The 20147-nt window shown below is 37.0% G+C and overlaps 1 protein-coding gene across 1 annotated transcript in view; it reads right to left on the bottom strand.

Annotated features, from left to right (window-relative positions):
- SMYD3 (SET and MYND domain containing 3) overlaps window positions 1-20147 on the bottom strand; it is a 388177-nt gene that overhangs the window by 82270 nt on the left and 285760 nt on the right. The window contains 2 exon segments of the mRNA XM_062489198.1: window positions 16893-16932; window positions 16934-16980. Of these exon segments, the coding sequence (XP_062345182.1) occupies window positions 16893-16932; window positions 16934-16980 (87 nt within the window).

Here is a 20147-nt window from a genome sequence, read left to right as displayed (position 1 = left end):
GGAGCTGCAAAGTCACTAATGGATCATATTACAGAATGCTTGCAGCATTTGGCATTATTAATTGGAGTGGAGTAGGAGCATGACATCCTTCCCTTCATCCTCATTTTCCTACTGGTAACTCCTCTCCTGTGAAATGGGGCAGAGTTATTAACTTGATTTCAACAGCCACTGCATGCCCACTTATTGAAAACACGCTGCTTGTTTATGAATGGGGTCAAACTTCATGGGCATCTAGGAGTCATTAACTGATGTTGTGTTTGTCTTGCCTATTTTGTTACAGATAGATGTTTAATTGCTTTGTAATGGTACCGTAAAATAAAAAAGAAAATTAGACTTAATATTAATTATTAGGGTGAGATTCAGCTACAGATGTTTGTATGAAAATTCCATAGGCAAAAGTAAAACATTAATGAATTACTCTTACATAACTTCAGCTAATAATATTGGTGGAATAAAGTGTTATGTGCCACCTCTTTCCATTACCCAGATGATTTCCTCATACCAAACTGCTAGGCAGCTCAACATAGGTCAGAGAAATTCTAACCAAAATATTTCAGTGTTTGATGACTTTTGATCACAGAGGTAATATACTTATTATTACTTTTGGAGGTGCTTGCTGAGCTAGACCTTCAAGTATATTTATCTCTTGAAGTTCATCGACCAGAAGTCTTTGGATTTGGTTTATTTGGCTTGGTGAAATTTTTGCCTCTTTTTTCTCTTGTTGCTCCTCACTCTTTAACTATTGCACAATATCTATATTGCACAATATATATTGCAACAATATATTTTTTTACTGATGAGAGGGGATAGGGAATGAGGGGGACTATAAAAATCTGGGGAAAGCTTTTCTCATGCTATTGCTTTAAAATTGTTTCCACCAGGAAATTTCTGAAAGCATAAAAGCTGAGAAGGTTTGAACGAAATTTCAAAAAGGACAGCAAAAAATGGAAACATCTCTTCCAAAATATAATGGCCTGAAATGAATACTTTTAAATCTTAAAAACTTGAACAAATGTAAATAAAAGTCTTGATTTTGAAACTTCTTCTGAAATTGGCAACAAAACCCATTTAACTTGATTAATTTAGAGACGTGGAAACCATTTTTTATTCCTCAAAAACACTTATTATTCAATTTTAATTTTTATATGCAGCATCTGGTTTTTGAACCAGCACTAGTTTCACTTTGCTGCTTGACTTACATCCTAAAACAGAGATGACTGGGGAGTTTTAGAACTGAACCTAAGCCTTTTTTTTCCCCTTAGTATGGTGAAAAAACCCCGCAGAAACCCCACATGGAAGCATACAACACTGACAACCTGCCTGTGTCCGGGCTAGCCCAAACCTGCTTTATTTTGTATTAACCAAACAAAATTTCAGGGTCTTATAACATTTGTGCACTGAGGCTCAAAAGGAAACTGATACCACTGCCAGTTCCTTCCATTTTTCTTACACTTTTTCTCTACAGATAAACTACTATGGTTTTTCTTTTGACATACAGTTTTACTAAAAGGTAAAAGTATTGTTCTTTTTATCATATCAATAAAGCATAAAAAAAGCTTTAAGCTACTTAGATTTATTTATTTTCCAACCTATTCCTATAATTCAAACTAGATGACATTACTAGTTCTAAAATTCAGTGCATCAGACATGCCCTTTTGTAAATTCATCACCTTTAGAGATATAATCCCCTTCCTTCCCATTAAAGACATTAGGAAATCAGTAAGACAACAGGAATCACACACTATACTCTTTCAGATAGTTGGCAGTCAAACATCTTCTAAGAGCAGGTAATTGAAATTATGTGTAAAAGCATGATTTCACAAATATATGAGCTGTTTGTAAAATGCCAGTTTAGAATATCCTAAATAAAATATTCTCCTTTTAAAGCTTTTGAACACTTGGTTAGCATATGCCTGCAGGATGCACTTTTCCTCACTCTTATACCTTCCTTCCACAGGCAGTGTATAAACAGTGCTGTCAGAGACAATTTCTGATGCTACTGTGATGCTACTGTGATAGCAGGTAACGTGTCTGAGGCAGGCTAGACCTGCCCAGGGACAGGGAAAATAAGTGAAGTGCCACCTGGTATTCATCCAGTGTATCAAGCCCAGGAGGAAATTAGATGTTTAACAGGAAAAAATAAAACTGTGAAACAAAAAGCTCATTCTGTATTTAGTTCTGAACCACTGAAATGCATAGCTGGGGGAAAGAGTAGTGGCCTATTGAAGGCACTGAAGAGACTGTTTAATCCAGACCACATCTGAAGACCTCTTCCTGACTGAAAAAGAAAACTGCTCTATGCATGTGCACTGGCACAGAAGGGTGAATATGCCCCATCAGAAAACAGCAGGATATGATAAGCCAGAACACATAAGATGAACTCAATGTAAGTACGAAGTTGAAGAGTTTTTAATTTAAAGATGTGGTGTGATGCATGGAACAAATTAAAGCCAAAGCAGTAAATTTAAGGCCTGTGTAACTCAAGCACTCAGTATTCAATGAGTTCTTGGATTTCTGCAGAATGTGTGCATTCTTAATATCTCTGATCAACTCCTTAAGGATTTCCAGCCAGCATTTCTTTTATATCTCTCTATTTTGGGGCCATTTTTTTTCAAACAATGCTATGATAAGGAAACAGTTGATACAATTCAGTTTTTGGAATTTCATAACACTGGACATGTCTCAGCACAGCACATACATGTCCAGTGAGGTACAGCTTTTGTGCTGATGCTGCTCATTTTCTCGCTCCCCCAGTTTTAGTCCAATATTCTTGGACAAATCCTATTTGATGACAAGCCATTGTCAGTCAATGACATCTAACAATACCAAAGACAATTTGCTAGCATTTTATACTATATTTGACATGAGGTGAATCTAAAAAAAAACCCCAATCCTGCTCTGTGGTCCTGGTTTCCTTTGGATCACAGGGTGCATGTGGCACCCAGAACCTAAATCAGAACATTGCAGAACTGTATTTCTCAGGGCAGGTCAAGGGATTTTGCTTGAAAGGCTCTGGATGGTACAACCTGCTCAAATAAAAAATGACTGAATAGTTGCTACCAAGTTGCAGGAAACTCCTTTCACATTTTGCTTGGATTCATTTTTTACTTTTGAAGGTGTTAGTAGAAAACAACTGCTATTTATACCAAGAGAGGAACGATGTACATATATTGGGTGGTTACATGGGAACAAGGCTTTCAGAACCCACAATGCCTGTACTCTGTGGTAAACCAATATCCAGAAATACCACTACATCCATCAGGACTCCTTAGCACAAGAGCATTACTTCAACAAAACAGAAAATTCCCAGCACATTGTTCTACCTACAACTGAATAGAATATATTTTCCTTTGAAACAGTATTTTTCTTTATTGTACCAGATGTAGCCATCATACAGATTTTCTGCATTGTTACTATACACTAGTACTATTTAGGAAAAAAACACACAATACTTAGAGGCAGCATTAAGCAACACCTCCATTTGAATAAGAGCCACAGAGAAAATGTAACAATTTCCTCTAAATTAAGCTCAAAGAGAAAACTCTGAGTTGGGGATCATTGAGCAATAAGTTGACAAAAGCACTGTAAACCAGCTAGATATAAAGTAGCACAGCTAGAGTCATAGCTTGCAGGAAAAGTCATGAAAAAGCTGAACTCTTATGTATTTTTTCTACTTAATGAACTCTCTTAGGGTATACAGACGGTAAATTGGTGAGAAAATGGTCAAATAATTGCATTATTTGATCTTTCACTTGTAACAAGAAAAAAAAAGCATTTCATTTTAAAAAGTCTCTACCAGATATCTTGGAAATAAAGGAAGGTTATACAAACAGTACACTGAGCTCACAGTTCAAATGCTTGTGGGTAGCTAACTAAAGTTCACAGACCTGTATGTAATTGCTGTCTGCAGGAAATACTTGTGTTAGCAAAAGAATTTTCTCTCCGCTCCTTCACCTTTGCCCTTCCACAAACTCAGCAGCAAAGAAATCTCCTAAGAGCATTTCTGTGATGAACATGGCTTTTCCCACCTCTACAAGATGAACTAAATCTAACAGTCAGGAGCAGAATCTGCCAACTTCTCAGAAACATTATTTTAGCAACTATTAATTGATAAAAGACATACTTTTATACAAATTGAAATGAAATAATATACTCCCTGTTCATTTAGCTTTGTCTAAATGTCACATGATTTTTTTTTTTTAAGCCAGCAACATTAGTAAGAGCACAAAATTTGGGCTTATTTTAATGTCAATTTCAGTGAATTCAATGGCACCTTATGAGTTACACAGAACAGCAACCAGGTAGGAAGAAAGTTCATACATTGAACTTGAAATAAAATTTCTCCAAGAACTGGAATAGGGTGATCAAATTCCACGTGGTTAAAAATCTGTACATTTCAGACAAAACAAATCCCTGACAATAAAAGTCTGCAAACTTTGCTTTGCTTAACTCCTAACTAAGCTCTTCACTAGAGATGTCCCATGTTAACATTATATAATAAAAGAAAATTCCACTTTTTCTTTTAAAACTATGACAGTAGATGTGATACCATTAGATAGCCTGAATAGGGAAGCTTGGAAGTCGAGCAAACATTTTTAGAAATAACATGTTATTTTTTTCCAATTTTTCCCCCTAGCTTGAGATACCTTGAAAGGCACAGAAATTTTGCATTTATCAAAAATGCTTGTGTTTCCTCAGGACCCAAATGATATATTGCCATTTACAATGTGCCATTTACTGCCAGAACAATACATTTTTCCATGGGAAAGTGACACTTTTGCATATGAACATGTATCAAAGTTTATTCACAGAAGTATCATCTCACTTTTACATGCAAGACTCGATAAGCAAATACCAGTGTGTACCCTGGGAAGCTGATGCTTTCTTTCAATTTTCTTTACAATTTTTAAGTTAAGTCAATAGTTTTCATAACCTAGACTCAGGATATCAGAGTCACACACTCCATTCACTGAGAAAATTACAATGTTCTTTTGTTATGTTCCAAGGGACAAAGATGGCTGAGATGGATTTACAAAACTAACAAAATATTTACAAAATACCCCTTTGAATCACAACACTCTCCTAGTGTTTCATGCTATTCTTTCTGATAAGCAGATTCACCCTCAGCAAATCTTATCTGCAGTTTTCAATCTCCTTACTTTGAGTGTTTTCTTCCTTTTGTGCACACCTGATCTTTACATGTACCCAATACAAGTTAACAGTGATTTTAGCAAGCAACAAGGAGTGGCTGGCATTTCTATTACACCTGACAAAATGCAGGGTGACAGCAAAGAACATGATCACTTTTGGTCACCACTGCACTTGTGGATCCTAGCAAATTCCTTGCCACACCTCCAAATGATAACTCCAAATTTACGCCACAAAGCTCTCTTGTTATCATCACAAAACTAAAGACAGTGCAAAATTGGATCAGAAATATGAACAACAAGGCACAAGGTTATTCAAATCTATGGTTGCATTTCTCCTGCAGTTCATGATACTGCCTCCTCTCCTTAGGTTCATACTGTTTTTTATACAAACGTCATGCCAAAAAACCTATGTGTCAAAATACATTCTTCTGTCACAAATGAAGATCTTTAAAATTGAGTATTCAGTTACGATTATTTAACAGTACATTTTGCTTTCATTTATGACTTGTTTCTCATCTGATTTGGCCACATATGAAAATTTTACCTTTAAATTGTTATAGTTTCATGAATAGAACGAAGCAAAACTACAAAGTAATTCTGAAACCTAAGACATTTTACTCTAAGGAATCTTTCATGATACAATAAGATTTTAAAACAAAAATTTAAAAATTACATTAGGTAAGTTTTCATTGTTAATTTTTGTTATGGGAGCCATATGGGAACAAAGTACAGTCATTCCTTTTTTCCACCAATGTGGAAATAATTCTCTTGTTTACATGTTATGACAGAAAAGAGTAATTAATTCCATCGATTGCTGTGTAAGTTACAGTTAAAATGTACTTTTAAAGTATTTTAAATGCTTTGCCACATTTGGCCATTCATCTAAAATATAAATCAGCTGTGTAAAATTGTAAAATTTTAACCTTTAGGTTTTATAACAAGAATCTAAAATATCAAGCTTTCAAATACCAAATACTTCCCTGGTTTTGGCTTGGTTTTGTCTTTTGTGGTTTTTCTGATTTGTTTTGTTTGTTTGTTTTTACTCCTAATAAAAATGCATTTTTATGCATTGTTTATATATTTTATATTATTTTATATATTATTTTATATTTTAATCCTATAAAAATGCAAAACATTTTCAAAGTTTGAATCACAATCTAGCCTTTGTAGCCAGTCTTCCCTGAGTCCAACTCTTTTTCAAAGGACAGTCAGTAAGATTACCTTCTCATGAAGCAGAAACAGGTGCACCTTTTCATTGGCAAAGCTCTGACAAGAACGAAGAACTTAAACTTCACTGTTACTACCTTGACCTTTTATGCTCACTGTGATAGCACCACATCGATGTATCTTTTGAAGTATTACTACTTGATGATCATCTATTGTCTGTTGTTCAGATTGTATACGATATTGAATCCAAATATGTGAAAATTATCCTTTAGGATGAAATTTAGACTCCTAAATCTCTTTCTCCAGCTATATCTCCAAACCTTGAGTTACACATCCATGACTTTTAACAAAGATAACAAGCAGGAGAAGAAAAAGTAACAAATGTTATAAAATGACCGAATTAATAGAGAAATACAATAGAACCCAAAACTAGATGAGATGATGTATTTGAAACCAAGATCAAACAGCTAACTTGCTTCATAATCAGCACGTAATAACAATTTGTGGATAGAGTGTGAAGGAGAGAATCTGGCAAAATACCAGTCAAGGCTAATGGTGCTTAATTTCCTCCACCAGGATCACAAATGTCTTACAATATGCAGACTGCAAAAGAATAGAGGTAGAGTTTTGTTTTTAAACAAACTGAATTCCCTCAGTTCTAAGCAGCAGTGCAGCTCAGACAGAGTACTTACCTGTAAGTGGCTGCTGGCGTGATCTCGAAGCTCTCAGTGGGGCAATCGGTGGCTAACAGTAGCTTTTACCTCTGCACATAAATGCAGGGCTGAAGTCCACCCTTTGAAGCTGAAGCTTCACCTGCCCATGGATCTCAAGGTCCCTGGCTCCAAGCCACACTCACTAATTCACAAAATCTGTCTCTTACTGACTAAGGAGTTAATATCAGTGGGACAACAGGGGCTATGCAAACCATACACCTTGCCTTGGGAAGGGGACTGTAGAAACACTGGAGTCCATCCACTGACACCTCTGCACCTGGTCAGCATGCATCACAGGGATATTGCACTGCCAATTATCTTATCCTAGGAATGACTGAACAAACAAGCACTGTCACCTTGACCACATAATTATTCTCTTCTGCTGATTTGCAAGGAAAAAGGTTCAGATTGCCACCTAACTTTGTGCAAACTATTTGGTCATTTGATGATGGGGAAATAAACCTCCATGCTTTGTTCTTGTTTTAGAAAGAGGCCCTACTCATGCAAGCACTTACAGAGAAGCTTTGTTTTCACCTCAGCTTTCTCAATGACCTCGAAAGTGTGGCTCACAGGTTACCGCTGCCATTTCTCAGCTGCCTCAGTAAGTCACCCTGCAACCCAAGCCCCAGGAAAGTCTCAACCATTCACGTGAATATTGCTTTTCCAGTTATAACTGGTTCTGGTATATGGCTTCCTGTGTCTTAAGTCCCTTCAGTGGGACCACTGTAAGAAGGGAAATGTTAATCTCAAATTTATTTTTTATTGAATACACATATGATTTTTATGCAGAATCTGGCTATTGGGAGGATTCCCAAGGCAGAAGAGCCAGCAGTAATCCCAGGATCTGTTAATGAGATCGGAAGAAGACAATTACAACTTTGCAGGGTGACTTTTGTACATGGTGCTTATTAATAAATATGTCATTGAGTAGTACTTGACAATACTTAACAAAATTAATGCAGAAGTCTTTCACCAGAGGAAACATGTTAAAGTGGGAAATCAAGTGAAGAACACTTGGTCTTGATAACTAAAAGATGATCTGTTCCACAGTACTTCCTTAAGATTGGATAACAGCAAAGGTCAAGAAAGCTGATCAGGCTTTAGGAGAACTACATCATTACCAGAACGTGGGAAGATAGAAGCAGGGATGTTTTAGTCAAAACAAAAAATAATGACTAAATTTCTACATAAAACCCATTCTTTTAAAAGCTTTATTTATAGAAACCTGACAAATCTATTCCAAGACATATAAAATGGTAATTGAAAAATAAAGCTCACTGATATTCACTTATTCACTTATTATAACTCTCTGGAGATCTGCGTGCATGACTATGAACACACTCTCATGCCATTTCATGTGTTTGTCTAAAAAAAGAGATGTTATTTAACAATATGGTCTTTGGCAGAAATTAGCTGAGAAACCACGTATTTTGCAAACCAAATATCCATAGTAACTAACTGCACAATAACTGAGCTTAGATATTATCAATTTCAAAATAATTCACAAATAAAAATGCTACATATTTAAATCAATAAATGTCTGAGCCTGTTCATTCTCTTCATTTCAACAAACAAATAATTTTCAAGAAATCATTTACTCTCCAAAAGCAGCTTTTTTCCTTTACTTTTGGAATCACTGATATCAGCTTATAAATCTATCAAAATTCATTTAAAATCAGCTGAAGCCTTTCATTCTTGGTGCTATTTTTGAATTCCATGAGCCAACCATTAACTACGTAGTAAAAAGTCATACTCACATACATAAATTGTGATAGTTGCTACGTCTGCAGACATGTATTCTGACTTAAAAATTAATTCTTTTAGCTTATTCTGGTTTATTACATTACATTACAATGTAGATGCTAAATGCAAATCACAATCTCAAAGACAAGATGGAAGAAGTCCTCCCATAATACAGTAGCAAGTAATGGAAAAATGAATCTCAGAAAATATTGATTCTTTATTTTTTACCTCACACAGAAATTGTCACCCAGACCACAATAAGAATTTATTATTTTGGGAATAAATTTTTTTCTTCTCCCACTATAATTTCATTATTGGAGTAACTATTTTTGTCATTTTTCTTGCCTCAAATTAGGGAAGTAAAATAACAGCATTTCATCAGTAGGGAGAAAAGAAAAACATAATGCTTTTGGATATCCTTTCCTCACTGCAGCTTCTCATAAAGCTTCTTTCCTGCTTCTCACTTTGGCAATTCAGTTTTGTGACTACAGGTTGAAACCAGAGTTCAGGCGGCCTGAAATACTATTTTTTGCCTATATATGTGTAGTTTTATATTTTTATTTGCTGAAGGACATTAAGCAATGTGTAGACATTAATTAGTTAAGCATTACAACACCCCTGTGAAGAATGGAAATGCAGAACTGAATCATAAAGATGTTGAATGTAACAGCAAGGGCACAAAGAACCTCAGCAGCAGTTTGGCATACAAAATAATTTTCTTGAAGCCTTTGATTGTATCCAAAAGGTTTACAGTTAGGAAGAAAAAAACCCTTAATGTTATTTGGAAAATAACAGAAGCATAAAATCCACAACTGAAATAGGATTCCTGGCTTTACACTTCCCTGTGGCACACGTTGATGGTGCAGTGCTGTAGTACAGCTGCAGGCACAGTGTTGTTCATGTTATGCCAGTTAAGGGGCCATGTATTATTTCATGTCTTCAGCCTCGGCTGCATGATGCTGTGAAATCAAACCACAACTCCAATGCACTTCTCTGGAACATTTTCAGCCTGCACTTGCCTTTCTCCACTTATGCAGATTACTGCACAACCATTACACGGCACACTCATCAAACAGAAAACACCAAAGGGGCAACACAAAGAGGAGGGAAAAAATCTCCTCAGCAGCCAAAACCTGTAAAGCTTTAGAGTGCTTTTAAAACCTCAACCACGAGCCAGGAAGGGAGACCTCTGAACTACTGGGGCCAAGAGCAGCCAAACAGCACCAGACAACGAGCTACCCGAGAGGGTCCAGAGGAGGGCCACAAAGATGATAAGGAGTCTGGAGCAGCTGAAGGAGCTGGGCCTGCTTAGTCTAGAGAAGAAAAGTCTGAGAGGGGATCTCATTAATGCATATAAATATCTCAAAGGTGGGTGCCAAGTGGATGGTGCCAGACTCTGTCTTCAGTGGTGCCTAGTGAGAGGATGAAAAGCACTGTGAACTAAAACACAATCTCAACATGAGGAAGCACTTTACACTGAGGATGGCAGAGCACTGGAACAAGCTGCTCAGGGAGGCACTGGAGCGTCCCTCTCTGGAGACGTTCAAAACCTACCCAGATGTGTCCCTGCGCAGCCTGCTCTAGGTGACCCTGCCTCGGCAGGGGGGTTGGCCTGGGGGATCTCCAGAGGTCCTGCTCTGTGATTCCATGATATGCCAGAGCACAGAGAGGCTGCACAGCCCACCCTGTCCCCACGCTGCAGCCTGCCTTGGCTGGGCGATGCTGCCTCTCAACACCTGCAGCACTGACAGCGAGGGAGCGGCTGCCGTGGGGAGCTGCTGCCCTGTGCCCTGGCAGGCAAGGGAGAAGCAGGGGTGTGATGTCTGAGTCCTCAAATGTGACTGTTCCAGACCAGGAAGGCACCCAGAAAATACACCCAGCACTGAAGATGTCAGGCTCTAAATTCAACACCAAACCAAACCCAGCTGGTGTGCTTTTTTTGTGCGCCCTGTTAGCATTGATGTTTTCCAAACACTTCTGACTTGGGGTATAAGAAGGTCTGAGTTGGCTCCTGCCTCCTAGTGAGCTGAGAAAGTCACTTGCCCCCCAAAAGGGTGGCTCCCCGGGAAGAGCCATTGCCAGATCCAGCAGCAGGAAGCCCTGAGGCTGTCAGAGCACAAATGTGACAAAGCTTCTTGTCCATGCCCAGCAGCCATCAGCCTGTCCCTACCCTGAGCCCCCACACTGATTGTGCACAATTCACATGAGTTGCTTTCTGCAGTCATCCAGGTCATGGCAAAATACCACTATGAAAAAGATTACAGTACTTAAGGCATAATCACAACAGAAACATAATTATTCACCTGACAGCAAAAACTTTCTGTTCCTACACCCCTCCCTCCATGATGGATGAAGACTCCAAACAAAAAATCCACAGAAAGCAGTTTAGGTGAAAACTAGTAGGTAAAGAGATGCCTTCAAAACAGGTGTGATAAGAAAATCGGATTCTGGAAGAATTTAAATTATTTGCTTTTAATGAAAGAACAAAATGTGATAATATTTAAAAGGCTGTCTTGCCCCTTCCTCTTCTTTCAGGAGGAAATAGCCTTCAGTAGTCAAACATTTTCTATACACAAAAAAAACAAATAGTCATCAATAGTGTATTTTCCAAAATTATACTCTTGTTTGTATATTGAAAGCATGTGTAGTTTCTGGCTCCAATACAAGTTATTTATAATGAATTTTAGGAAAGAAAAAAAGTGGGTTTTTTTTCTGACAGAACCAAACACATATAAATGGCATATATAAATGTGTGTAGGAAAATAATGCATGTGGGAAAATAATGTATGTATCTAGAAAAACATTCACTGCTATTCATTTTCAGTAGACAAATACTATGAACTGTTTTTCTTGGAGTCATTGAAAGTGCACAATGAAATCTGTGCTATTTTCCACTTTAGAAGGAACAGGTTGGGAAGAATGTGAACTTATTTCCTTCTGTTTTCACAGAAAGCCCCAGTTAGAGAGCCTTAATTCAAATCCATATGGAACTTTTTAAAAACTGTGAGAAAAATTTTGGTTTCAGATCATACACCCATTTGCTCAAGTTTACATCATATCTCAAAAGTAATTTAAACAAATTTCTGGTTCTCTGAAGCTGTCATATATCCTTTTACAGGTATGCATGCTGCATGTGGCCTTCTGTGAATAATGCCAAAAGTACAAGGCTTTTCAGGAAAAAAAGGCAATTCTTGTCATACAAATCACAGTCTCACTGGAAATAACAGTTTTCCCTTCTAGGATCAGTCCATAAGCCTCAATAACAACACCAAATGAAAGAAAAATGCAAATTCTTGCATGATTCATGCTGCTTTCAAGAACTTTGCTTCAGTTTTCCGGCAAGACAGTCTAAAGCAACTCTGTAGATGCCATGAACATAGGAGTGCAAAAGCACATAGATTAGCAAACCAGACACTTCATTCTCAAGCGAGTAAGATTTTAACCCTACTATAGTGGTTGGTGTTAGATAGGACAGGGTACATGAGCTTTGTTTTACCCAGACAATATCTCTTCTGGAGATTATAAATGAAAGCAGCTGGGGCTCAGCCAAATGAGAGGAGAAGACTCTTCACAGGAATACTAAGGATAATCTATAATTATCCTGCAGATTTAACTGACGATTTGTCAGTAAATGTCATCTTGCAAAATCTTGAGTGTTTTATAGAAATGCCGATTCAAGCACATTTAACTTAAGCAATAACCTTTATGAGATGTGGGGAGTTTTCTAAATTATTTTCCAGGAATTTCCTATTTGTAAGATTTTTTTTTTTTCTTAAATGAAGTCTCATTCTAAATTGGCATGAGTCAGGCACTTGGAGCTCAACCAGCTACATCACTACAAAGCACACCCGATAACAAAAATAAAGACATTATTCTAAAATGACAATAAATGTTTCTAATACTGATGCTAAACAGTCTGCATATAATACTATTGACCTAATTTGATTTCTGAAGTCAAGAAACAACTAGAAGATGCCTGTGCTAATGTGACCATGCTTGCAACAATTGGGACCATCCAACTTCTGAAACCCAACAGGTGCTTTTAATACTGGACCAGTTCCTCAGCTGTGTGTATCAGCACATAGGTTCAAGCAGATTTCACATGGTACTGATATAATTTACAACAACAAAGTAACAAAAATGTAATATATTTAGGGAGGAAGTTGGTCACGTTCTTTTGTAACATTAAATATTCTACCTAGGCCAAACTAATTCACTGAATTCTTTTTGTCTGAAATTCACTCTCATGTCTTTTTAACACATATCTCTGTTAAGGCTAGAATGAATTAAACATTATCACAAGAAAGAAAATAGCAATAAGTGCATTAATTTGTACTGACAGCAGTTGCATTGATAGCACTCTTTTTTTACTGTACAGCAGTATATTTGTCAAAATGTGGATTCTCTGCTCTGAGAACATGAAAACATAAAACCAACGGACTCGTACGAGAAAACATCAGCAGATTGATCAAATAAAAATGCAGAAGATTTATCACAGAAGTCCTTGACCTCCAAGACAGCTTTTCAAGTCAGTTAACTTCCCTTCTTGAAGTAGAAAAATTTTCTTATGCTTATCTCAGACTGTGTGGGTGGATGAATGAAATCAAATGTCTGTGAATCTCTCACAAAGATACGATGTCTCTGTTCTCAGGCTCTAACAGCATCTCTTGGTTTTTTAAACTAACATGCCTGATAAATGATACAATTTTCACCATCATTCTATATATTCAAAAGAATGTGCATAATTACTTTCTAAAAATATGCCTGATACAATCTCTGTCTAGGTTTTTAAACCATCTAGCTCGAGCCCTACTTTGGCAGCACTCACTGTAGGATCTGAGCACTTTCTGACTATCTGTCTGTACTCTGTATTCTGGAAGCCTGTCTTGTCCCAAAAGCTCTCCCAACAGCACATATCTGTTTATTGTCTCATCCTGCAAATCTTCTTCTGAAGATAATTTTATGGCTATTAGGAATTGACAGCCACAAAAACACTGTGCCTGTTCCAATACTATGTAAGACTAGACTGAATAAAGGAATCCTAAGTAATCAGTCTGCCTCATGCATTGCCCTTCCTTCCAAAATGTGCCAAAATTATATCTATGTAGAGACATTTAGCAGGGAATGGCAATACTTGAGACACTTCCAAGAAAAGTCCACGTTATTTACTGAATACAAATATGTCAACATCTAATACTGTTTACTTCAGTACACAGCAAACTCAAAGGCAGTAGAGAGGATACAGAGGCCACACTGTACCCAAGGACAGAGTGTTCAATTCTCATGCCAGAGCCACCATTCAGGCTGGTGGGCTGCCATGCACCTGCTCTGAAACAGAATCTAAAACCAGCAGCAGCCTCCAGTGCACACACATCCCTGAACAAAATTCATTTTCTGAAACATGGAAGTCAAGTCATTTCTTGAAACATCCAAATCATCCTTGTATTGATTCTGTTAGATAAATAAGCTTAGATAGCTTGTGAGCAGCTTCAGACCTCATAGTGAATAAAAGTAAAACTAAGTATTTAAAAGACTACATTTTAAGGTATGGTCAGACAGGCACTGCATAGTGACTTAGCATCAAATTAGTGAGAGCTTATCTGTCATGAAAGAGAGGCTTGCAAAAATCAGTGACTGCATCTCAACTCAAGGGCAGTAACTTCTAAAGACATACTAACTTAATAATTTACAATCATCTTCTCACAATTCTAATTTACATGACATTGCTTCAGCAAATAGATTAGGCAGGTTGCAAATTACCTGCAGAGGTATCATTGCATTAGTTAAAATTGTAACAATGCAAATCAGGACAGTCCCCTGGCTATACACTCAGTCAAAAATCATTATTCTAGTGCTGCAAAATGTAGAATGCATAACATACTAATAGGGTTTTCAGAAACTGTGGCACATCAGTAAAAGTAAAGCAGCTACTGCCTTCCTGGATTTTTTTTTTTTTTTTGCAGTGCCACATGGAAAGGTAAAACAAAATGTAGCAAGTATAGGAAGTGATAAAGACAGTGAGTGATAAAAAAAAAAAAGGTGTTATTTGTCTGCAGTGCTCACTAATTCCTTCAGAAAAATAAATGAGAATATGACCACCAACTTTCCAGCCTTTGACTTGCAACATACCCTGGTGACTTTGGTCGTCACTTACCCTCTATGTCACCCAGAGCTCTGCTTTTAATAGAAATTGTTTTATCTAACTCTACAGCTCTGTATCCCAGTTTTCTTTGTTTTCTCCCTGTCCTGTGAGGCTTACAATACCATTTCATAAGTGATGCAACAACAACAAGCTCAGTCCTTTAGTTCTTGTTTCCTACAACTTTCCCTAATGTCACACCCTGGTTTTTTCAGTGAATACGCCCAGTCAAGCTACAGCCAAACTCCCTGGAATGTAAAATCTGTTCATGTGACATAAACCCAAGCAAGCTAAACATGACTGTTTCAAACATATCTGAACTGTTAACCAGAACTAACTGACTTTGATTATACTGTCACATATGGTTGACAGAGAGATGCCAATTTCTCAAACACTGTTATGTAAAAATGTGTTCCTACATGAAAAAGATATCCAGAGGTCTTTCTTCAACTATTTTTCTATTTCTATTTTTTTATTTGTAAAAACCATGACCTTCTGTAATTTTGCTTAACCAACTGCATTTTTCAATTATTCCAGGGTAGAAACAACAAGTTTCTTTAAATGTAGATTTACAAGGTAGCAGCATCTTGTGTGACAGAAAAAATTACTATAGTTATGTTTATTGTAAATGAAGTACTTCTCAGTGAAAGATTGTTTTAACTCAATTATACTTCCATCCAAGAAGAAAAATAGTATTTGTTATTTCTACTTTCTAAGTGCTTAAAGAAACTCTCAGTGGTTCATGGGAAGAAAAGAAGTTTTCTCAAAAGAGGCCATGAACACTTGTAATTTTACTTGCTCAAAACCAACTGAATTGAGGAATTCCCTTGCCCTTAATAACATCACAGAAATATAATCATGAAACTTAGCCATCACTGAGCAAACAGATCTAAATTTCTCTTTTCATTGCGGGTGGTAACAAGTGGGTAAGAAGTGATGAATATTCTTTCAAGGAATTTCTTATTTATGTGTCTCAAACATCCCCCAACAAAATTATTTCACATATTGAGATGTAAATTCTCTTTTTAAAGATCATATTGTCCTTGGTCTTTAAGGCCACTAGAAGAAGTTAGGAAGAAGACAGCAACATCTGCTATCATAGGCAGATGCCCAATACTGTCATGACTAAGGTCATTCTGTCTTTAGCATCTGTCCTATAACACTCAAACCCATCAAGTGCTGGTATTAGAAGGGCAAACATTATACTTGGTCTCTGCACAGGCTGAAAGGAGTCACCAAAACATGTTAGTTTGCTCATCAGCAAAGGACAAGGTAAAACCTACTGGCTGTCTGGCAAATTGTGATGCAGAAAAACAACACTGATTCCCCAGTTTCAACATTAGAAGAGTGGAGAAACAGATTCCCCATGTCCAGTATGTTAGCACAAGTTATAAGCCACAAGCATCTGACACAGAGCTCATGACACTCAATGGGAAAACTCTCATTGACTTCAAAGTGTTTTGATCCAGTATTTTTCTATACAAACCTGAGAGCAGATAATTTGCAGAAAATAAAAAAGTAGATTATATTCTCACAATATTATTTCATCCCTGCTTTGGCAGAATAACATCTGCCCTATAAAAAATGAAATTTTTTTTCTCTTGTATCTAAAGAATTTTCCTCCAACTTTTATATATAATCATTATATTTAAATAGAAACCAATTTTGTAAAAAAAGAGATTATAATTGGTGCAGTATTTGCTCTGGAACTAAAAAGCATTTCCACTACTTCTGGTGGAACACTAATATATATACAAAAAAAATCTCTGGGAACAAAGAATTCTGGGTTAAAATAATCTTCAGAGGTACTCTAGGGCAGTATTAAAATTTCCTGCAGAAATAAGCAGAAAAAAGTATTCCATTGTCCGCATATTCATCATTACCATCCTTATTGCAGACAAATTTGTGAGGACCAACTGGAATGCAAATTTCTGTAGTTGTAGTCCAACAGGCCCACCTCTGCCATCACTTTCTACTCACCACAGTCTCAGTTACTGAAAACAGCACAACCATGCATCTTGCTTTTGCTCTCCACAAAAGTTTCAAGCTGGGTGCCAGATGGTGCTACCTGCTCAGCATCACAGGAAAACAAAAGCTTTAGAAATGCTCATGACTGATAAAGTCAAAACCTACCTTTCTACATTAGAGTACTGATTCCAGGTTTCAAACATCTTTTAACTGATTGGACATGACAAGATAGTCACCAAGGAAAGACAAGAAAACTCAATCAATAAAGAAAAGTATTAAATTTGCAAACTGGAGATGAGATTACACTCATCTTCTAAATTATGCTGCGAAGTTCTCTTAGTCTTTTTTTACTTGCCATCTGAATTTTAAGTTATCAGCTACTGTGCTAGGACCTCCCAGCCTCATCCTTGTACTAGGAATAACCTTTTCAGCAGTCACGTCAGCTAGGTGGTTGTGGCACAAAATGCCCTTGCTACTCCTGTTCTTTCTCAGGTCAGGTATGTCCTCTTGTGAAGAACAGATACACAAAGATTAGACTGCATTTTTTGGTGGTATGAATACAGTGAGAGATATAATGCAAGGGACAGGCATTCAGTTGTGGCATCATCTTGACAGGAATCAAGTGCTAAGTGCTGCAGGCAGTTAAAATGAAGAATGCACTGATTTATTGAATGATTATTAAGTCAGTCTATCTGATAAAAGCATCTGTTCTGGAAATAAATTATGTCTATGTTTCATTCAACTCCGTCAGAAGAATAAATGATGATAACTGGATGATTACCACATGCAAATATATATCCAAAAGCATTAGGCACTGACATTTAACTGCAGGGACATTTTCCTGATGTTCTGGTTCCCTGAAAGTATTCCTCTGTGACTCAGAGTTTAAGGGCACAGAACTATCAACTGGGCATTTAGGAAATCAGATCAGAGGGACCAGGGGCCACAGAACCTGATGCTCCATTAACCCGTGCAGTAACTGTTGTGCCATGGGTTCACCCTGGTGAACAAAACATGGGCGTGTTTCCTACACTATTATAGTCACAATTCCTAGAGTGCCATAGAGGCTGATATGAAGAAAGTGAACTCCACTTCAGCCAAACCAGGCACATCTGGAACTATTCAGTATATCTGTAACTATTCTGTGTGTTGACAAACTAAGAAAAACCACTGTCCTCTATGCTCTCTTGTGCTCATTGCTCTTCTCTTGCCCAGTTACATTTACTCAAAGTAAAACATATCACAGCTAAATTCTACAAACCTGATATCTCTGTTGCTCTCCCATGTCATTCCTGACTGTGACTGCTCAGTAAAGCAAGAACACAAGCATTGCTATTTTCCCTTCCCTTATAAGATGCAGCTTATAATTGCACTGCTATAGATGATCTTCACATCTGTGGGAGCTGACACTATACAACTGAAAATATGTTTTTACATTTTTGCACCACTGCTTCCTATCCTTCCTCCTTGCAGATTGAAAATGTCCTCAACTTTCAAAATCCAGAGCAAAAGTTCTTTTCATATTTTTCTGGTTTTGTTATATTTTACTGTCATTGTTCTCAACCATCAGGAACCATGTGATCATTCCTTATTTCAATGATGACACATTTCTTTCTCAAAGCTTTCAGTGATGGTCTAGTTACTCTTAGCTATCAGAATGTTTAATTTGTTTATTATGGTTAAATTTAAGGTCTCAAATTAATGTTGTTAGGAAATAGGAGGTGAATCTGACTCTCAATATTCAGCAGGCAAATATGACATCCTGAGCTATGAAGTCTTCAGATTTCAGGTCCTTCATTTTGTCCATACAAGGCCAAAAAGTCATATGATAACATTTTTCAGTTAATATTTCAAGAATGAGAAAGTACCAAAATTAACAGAAGTCCAGCCAGTGATCTATGTCAAGCTACAGTAGACACAGCATGCTGGAAATCCAAGATCTTCTGATTTTTCTCTCATATTTGGTTGGCACTGCCCAAAGATCTGGGCTACTCAAGGCACAGCAAGACTAACATCTGGGGTTACAGTGCATCAGTTTAGAGATGGAACTGCAAGCACAGGTTGAAACAATTAAAAATCATTGTGCTAATAAATTCTAAGCACATAAAGAACAGAAAGTTTAAAGCAACTAGTCACAATCTATTTTGCCAAAAATCTCAGCCTTTGGAGAAAAGAAGCAGAAGGATCTACCAAGTGGATAATCAAGTTAACAGAGGTAATTCTGGAAAAGTTTTGAGGAACATGGATAAATTCTCCTGTATTTTCACTCTTAAAAGAGCACATACTTTGTGCTCTTAAAAGAGCACATTCACTTCAGGGCACATACCTTTCCAAATGATAACATTTTAATTCAGCCTTAAATCATTGGCCTCAATGAAAGAAATCAAAATGTTGCAGTCTGGGTTTCACAAAAATTAAGACTGGACTATCACACTAAGTGTTATGATTCTCAGAATGAGATAGAAGTCCACCTTAATTTTTTTCCATCTTTGATTATTGTCTCAAAATTAAATCTGCATACTTCAGTTTAAACCTTTCAGTGTGCTTCTTTATGTCACTGCCTAGTACAATTCTAGCCACTCCACTGCAATCTCTGCTCACCAGAGATCTGTGCTTTCTGATAAGCACTGCCTGGAAAGTCCGCCTGGGTTAAACTCTACATTCATCAAAGATCCTTTCTTTATTTTCTTTACCTTTGTCACATAAAATGTCTCAAGTAATCAATATTAAAAAGTGCACATTTAACATGAAAAGGAATGTCCTTTACCTTCTTTCCTTTACCTTTACTTAGAAAGATAAATATAAGAGAAGAGGTTTGTATGATAAAAGTATCTTGAAGTATCTTTCATAAGAGTGATTGATGTCAGAGGAAATAACAAGTAACTTTTTATCTTTTTTCCAATTATATCAGATGGTCTAACAAAAGCTTACCTCAGTCTATAACCCTCAATTCTTTCTTTTGACATTCATGGCTACAACACAGTTCCTAAATCCAGGATCTCTCCTAGAACTTGTCCTAGTTTTAGCCAGGACCTTAATGTAATTCAACACTACCTGACATCATTGCCAGGGCTGTGGGAAAGGACTCTCTCTGGCTCCCAAGAAGGACATTCCTTCCAGTGGGAAAAAGTGGTGGTCAAAACAGTCCAGTACTGTTTTATTTTATGTGAAAATGGTTTATTTGTCTTATACCTTTTGTTCTTAGTATCATTGCTGCTACTGCTCCTTTTTTTCTTTCACTGCTCTTGAATTGTTTTTATTTCCACC

Source organism: Cinclus cinclus, chromosome 3, assembly GCF_963662255.1.
Source record: "Cinclus cinclus chromosome 3, bCinCin1.1, whole genome shotgun sequence".
Classification (NCBI taxonomy): domain Eukaryota; kingdom Metazoa; phylum Chordata; class Aves; order Passeriformes; family Cinclidae; genus Cinclus; species Cinclus cinclus.
Note: the sequence above shows the minus strand (reverse complement) of the source record. Positions and strands in the feature narration are given on the sequence as shown.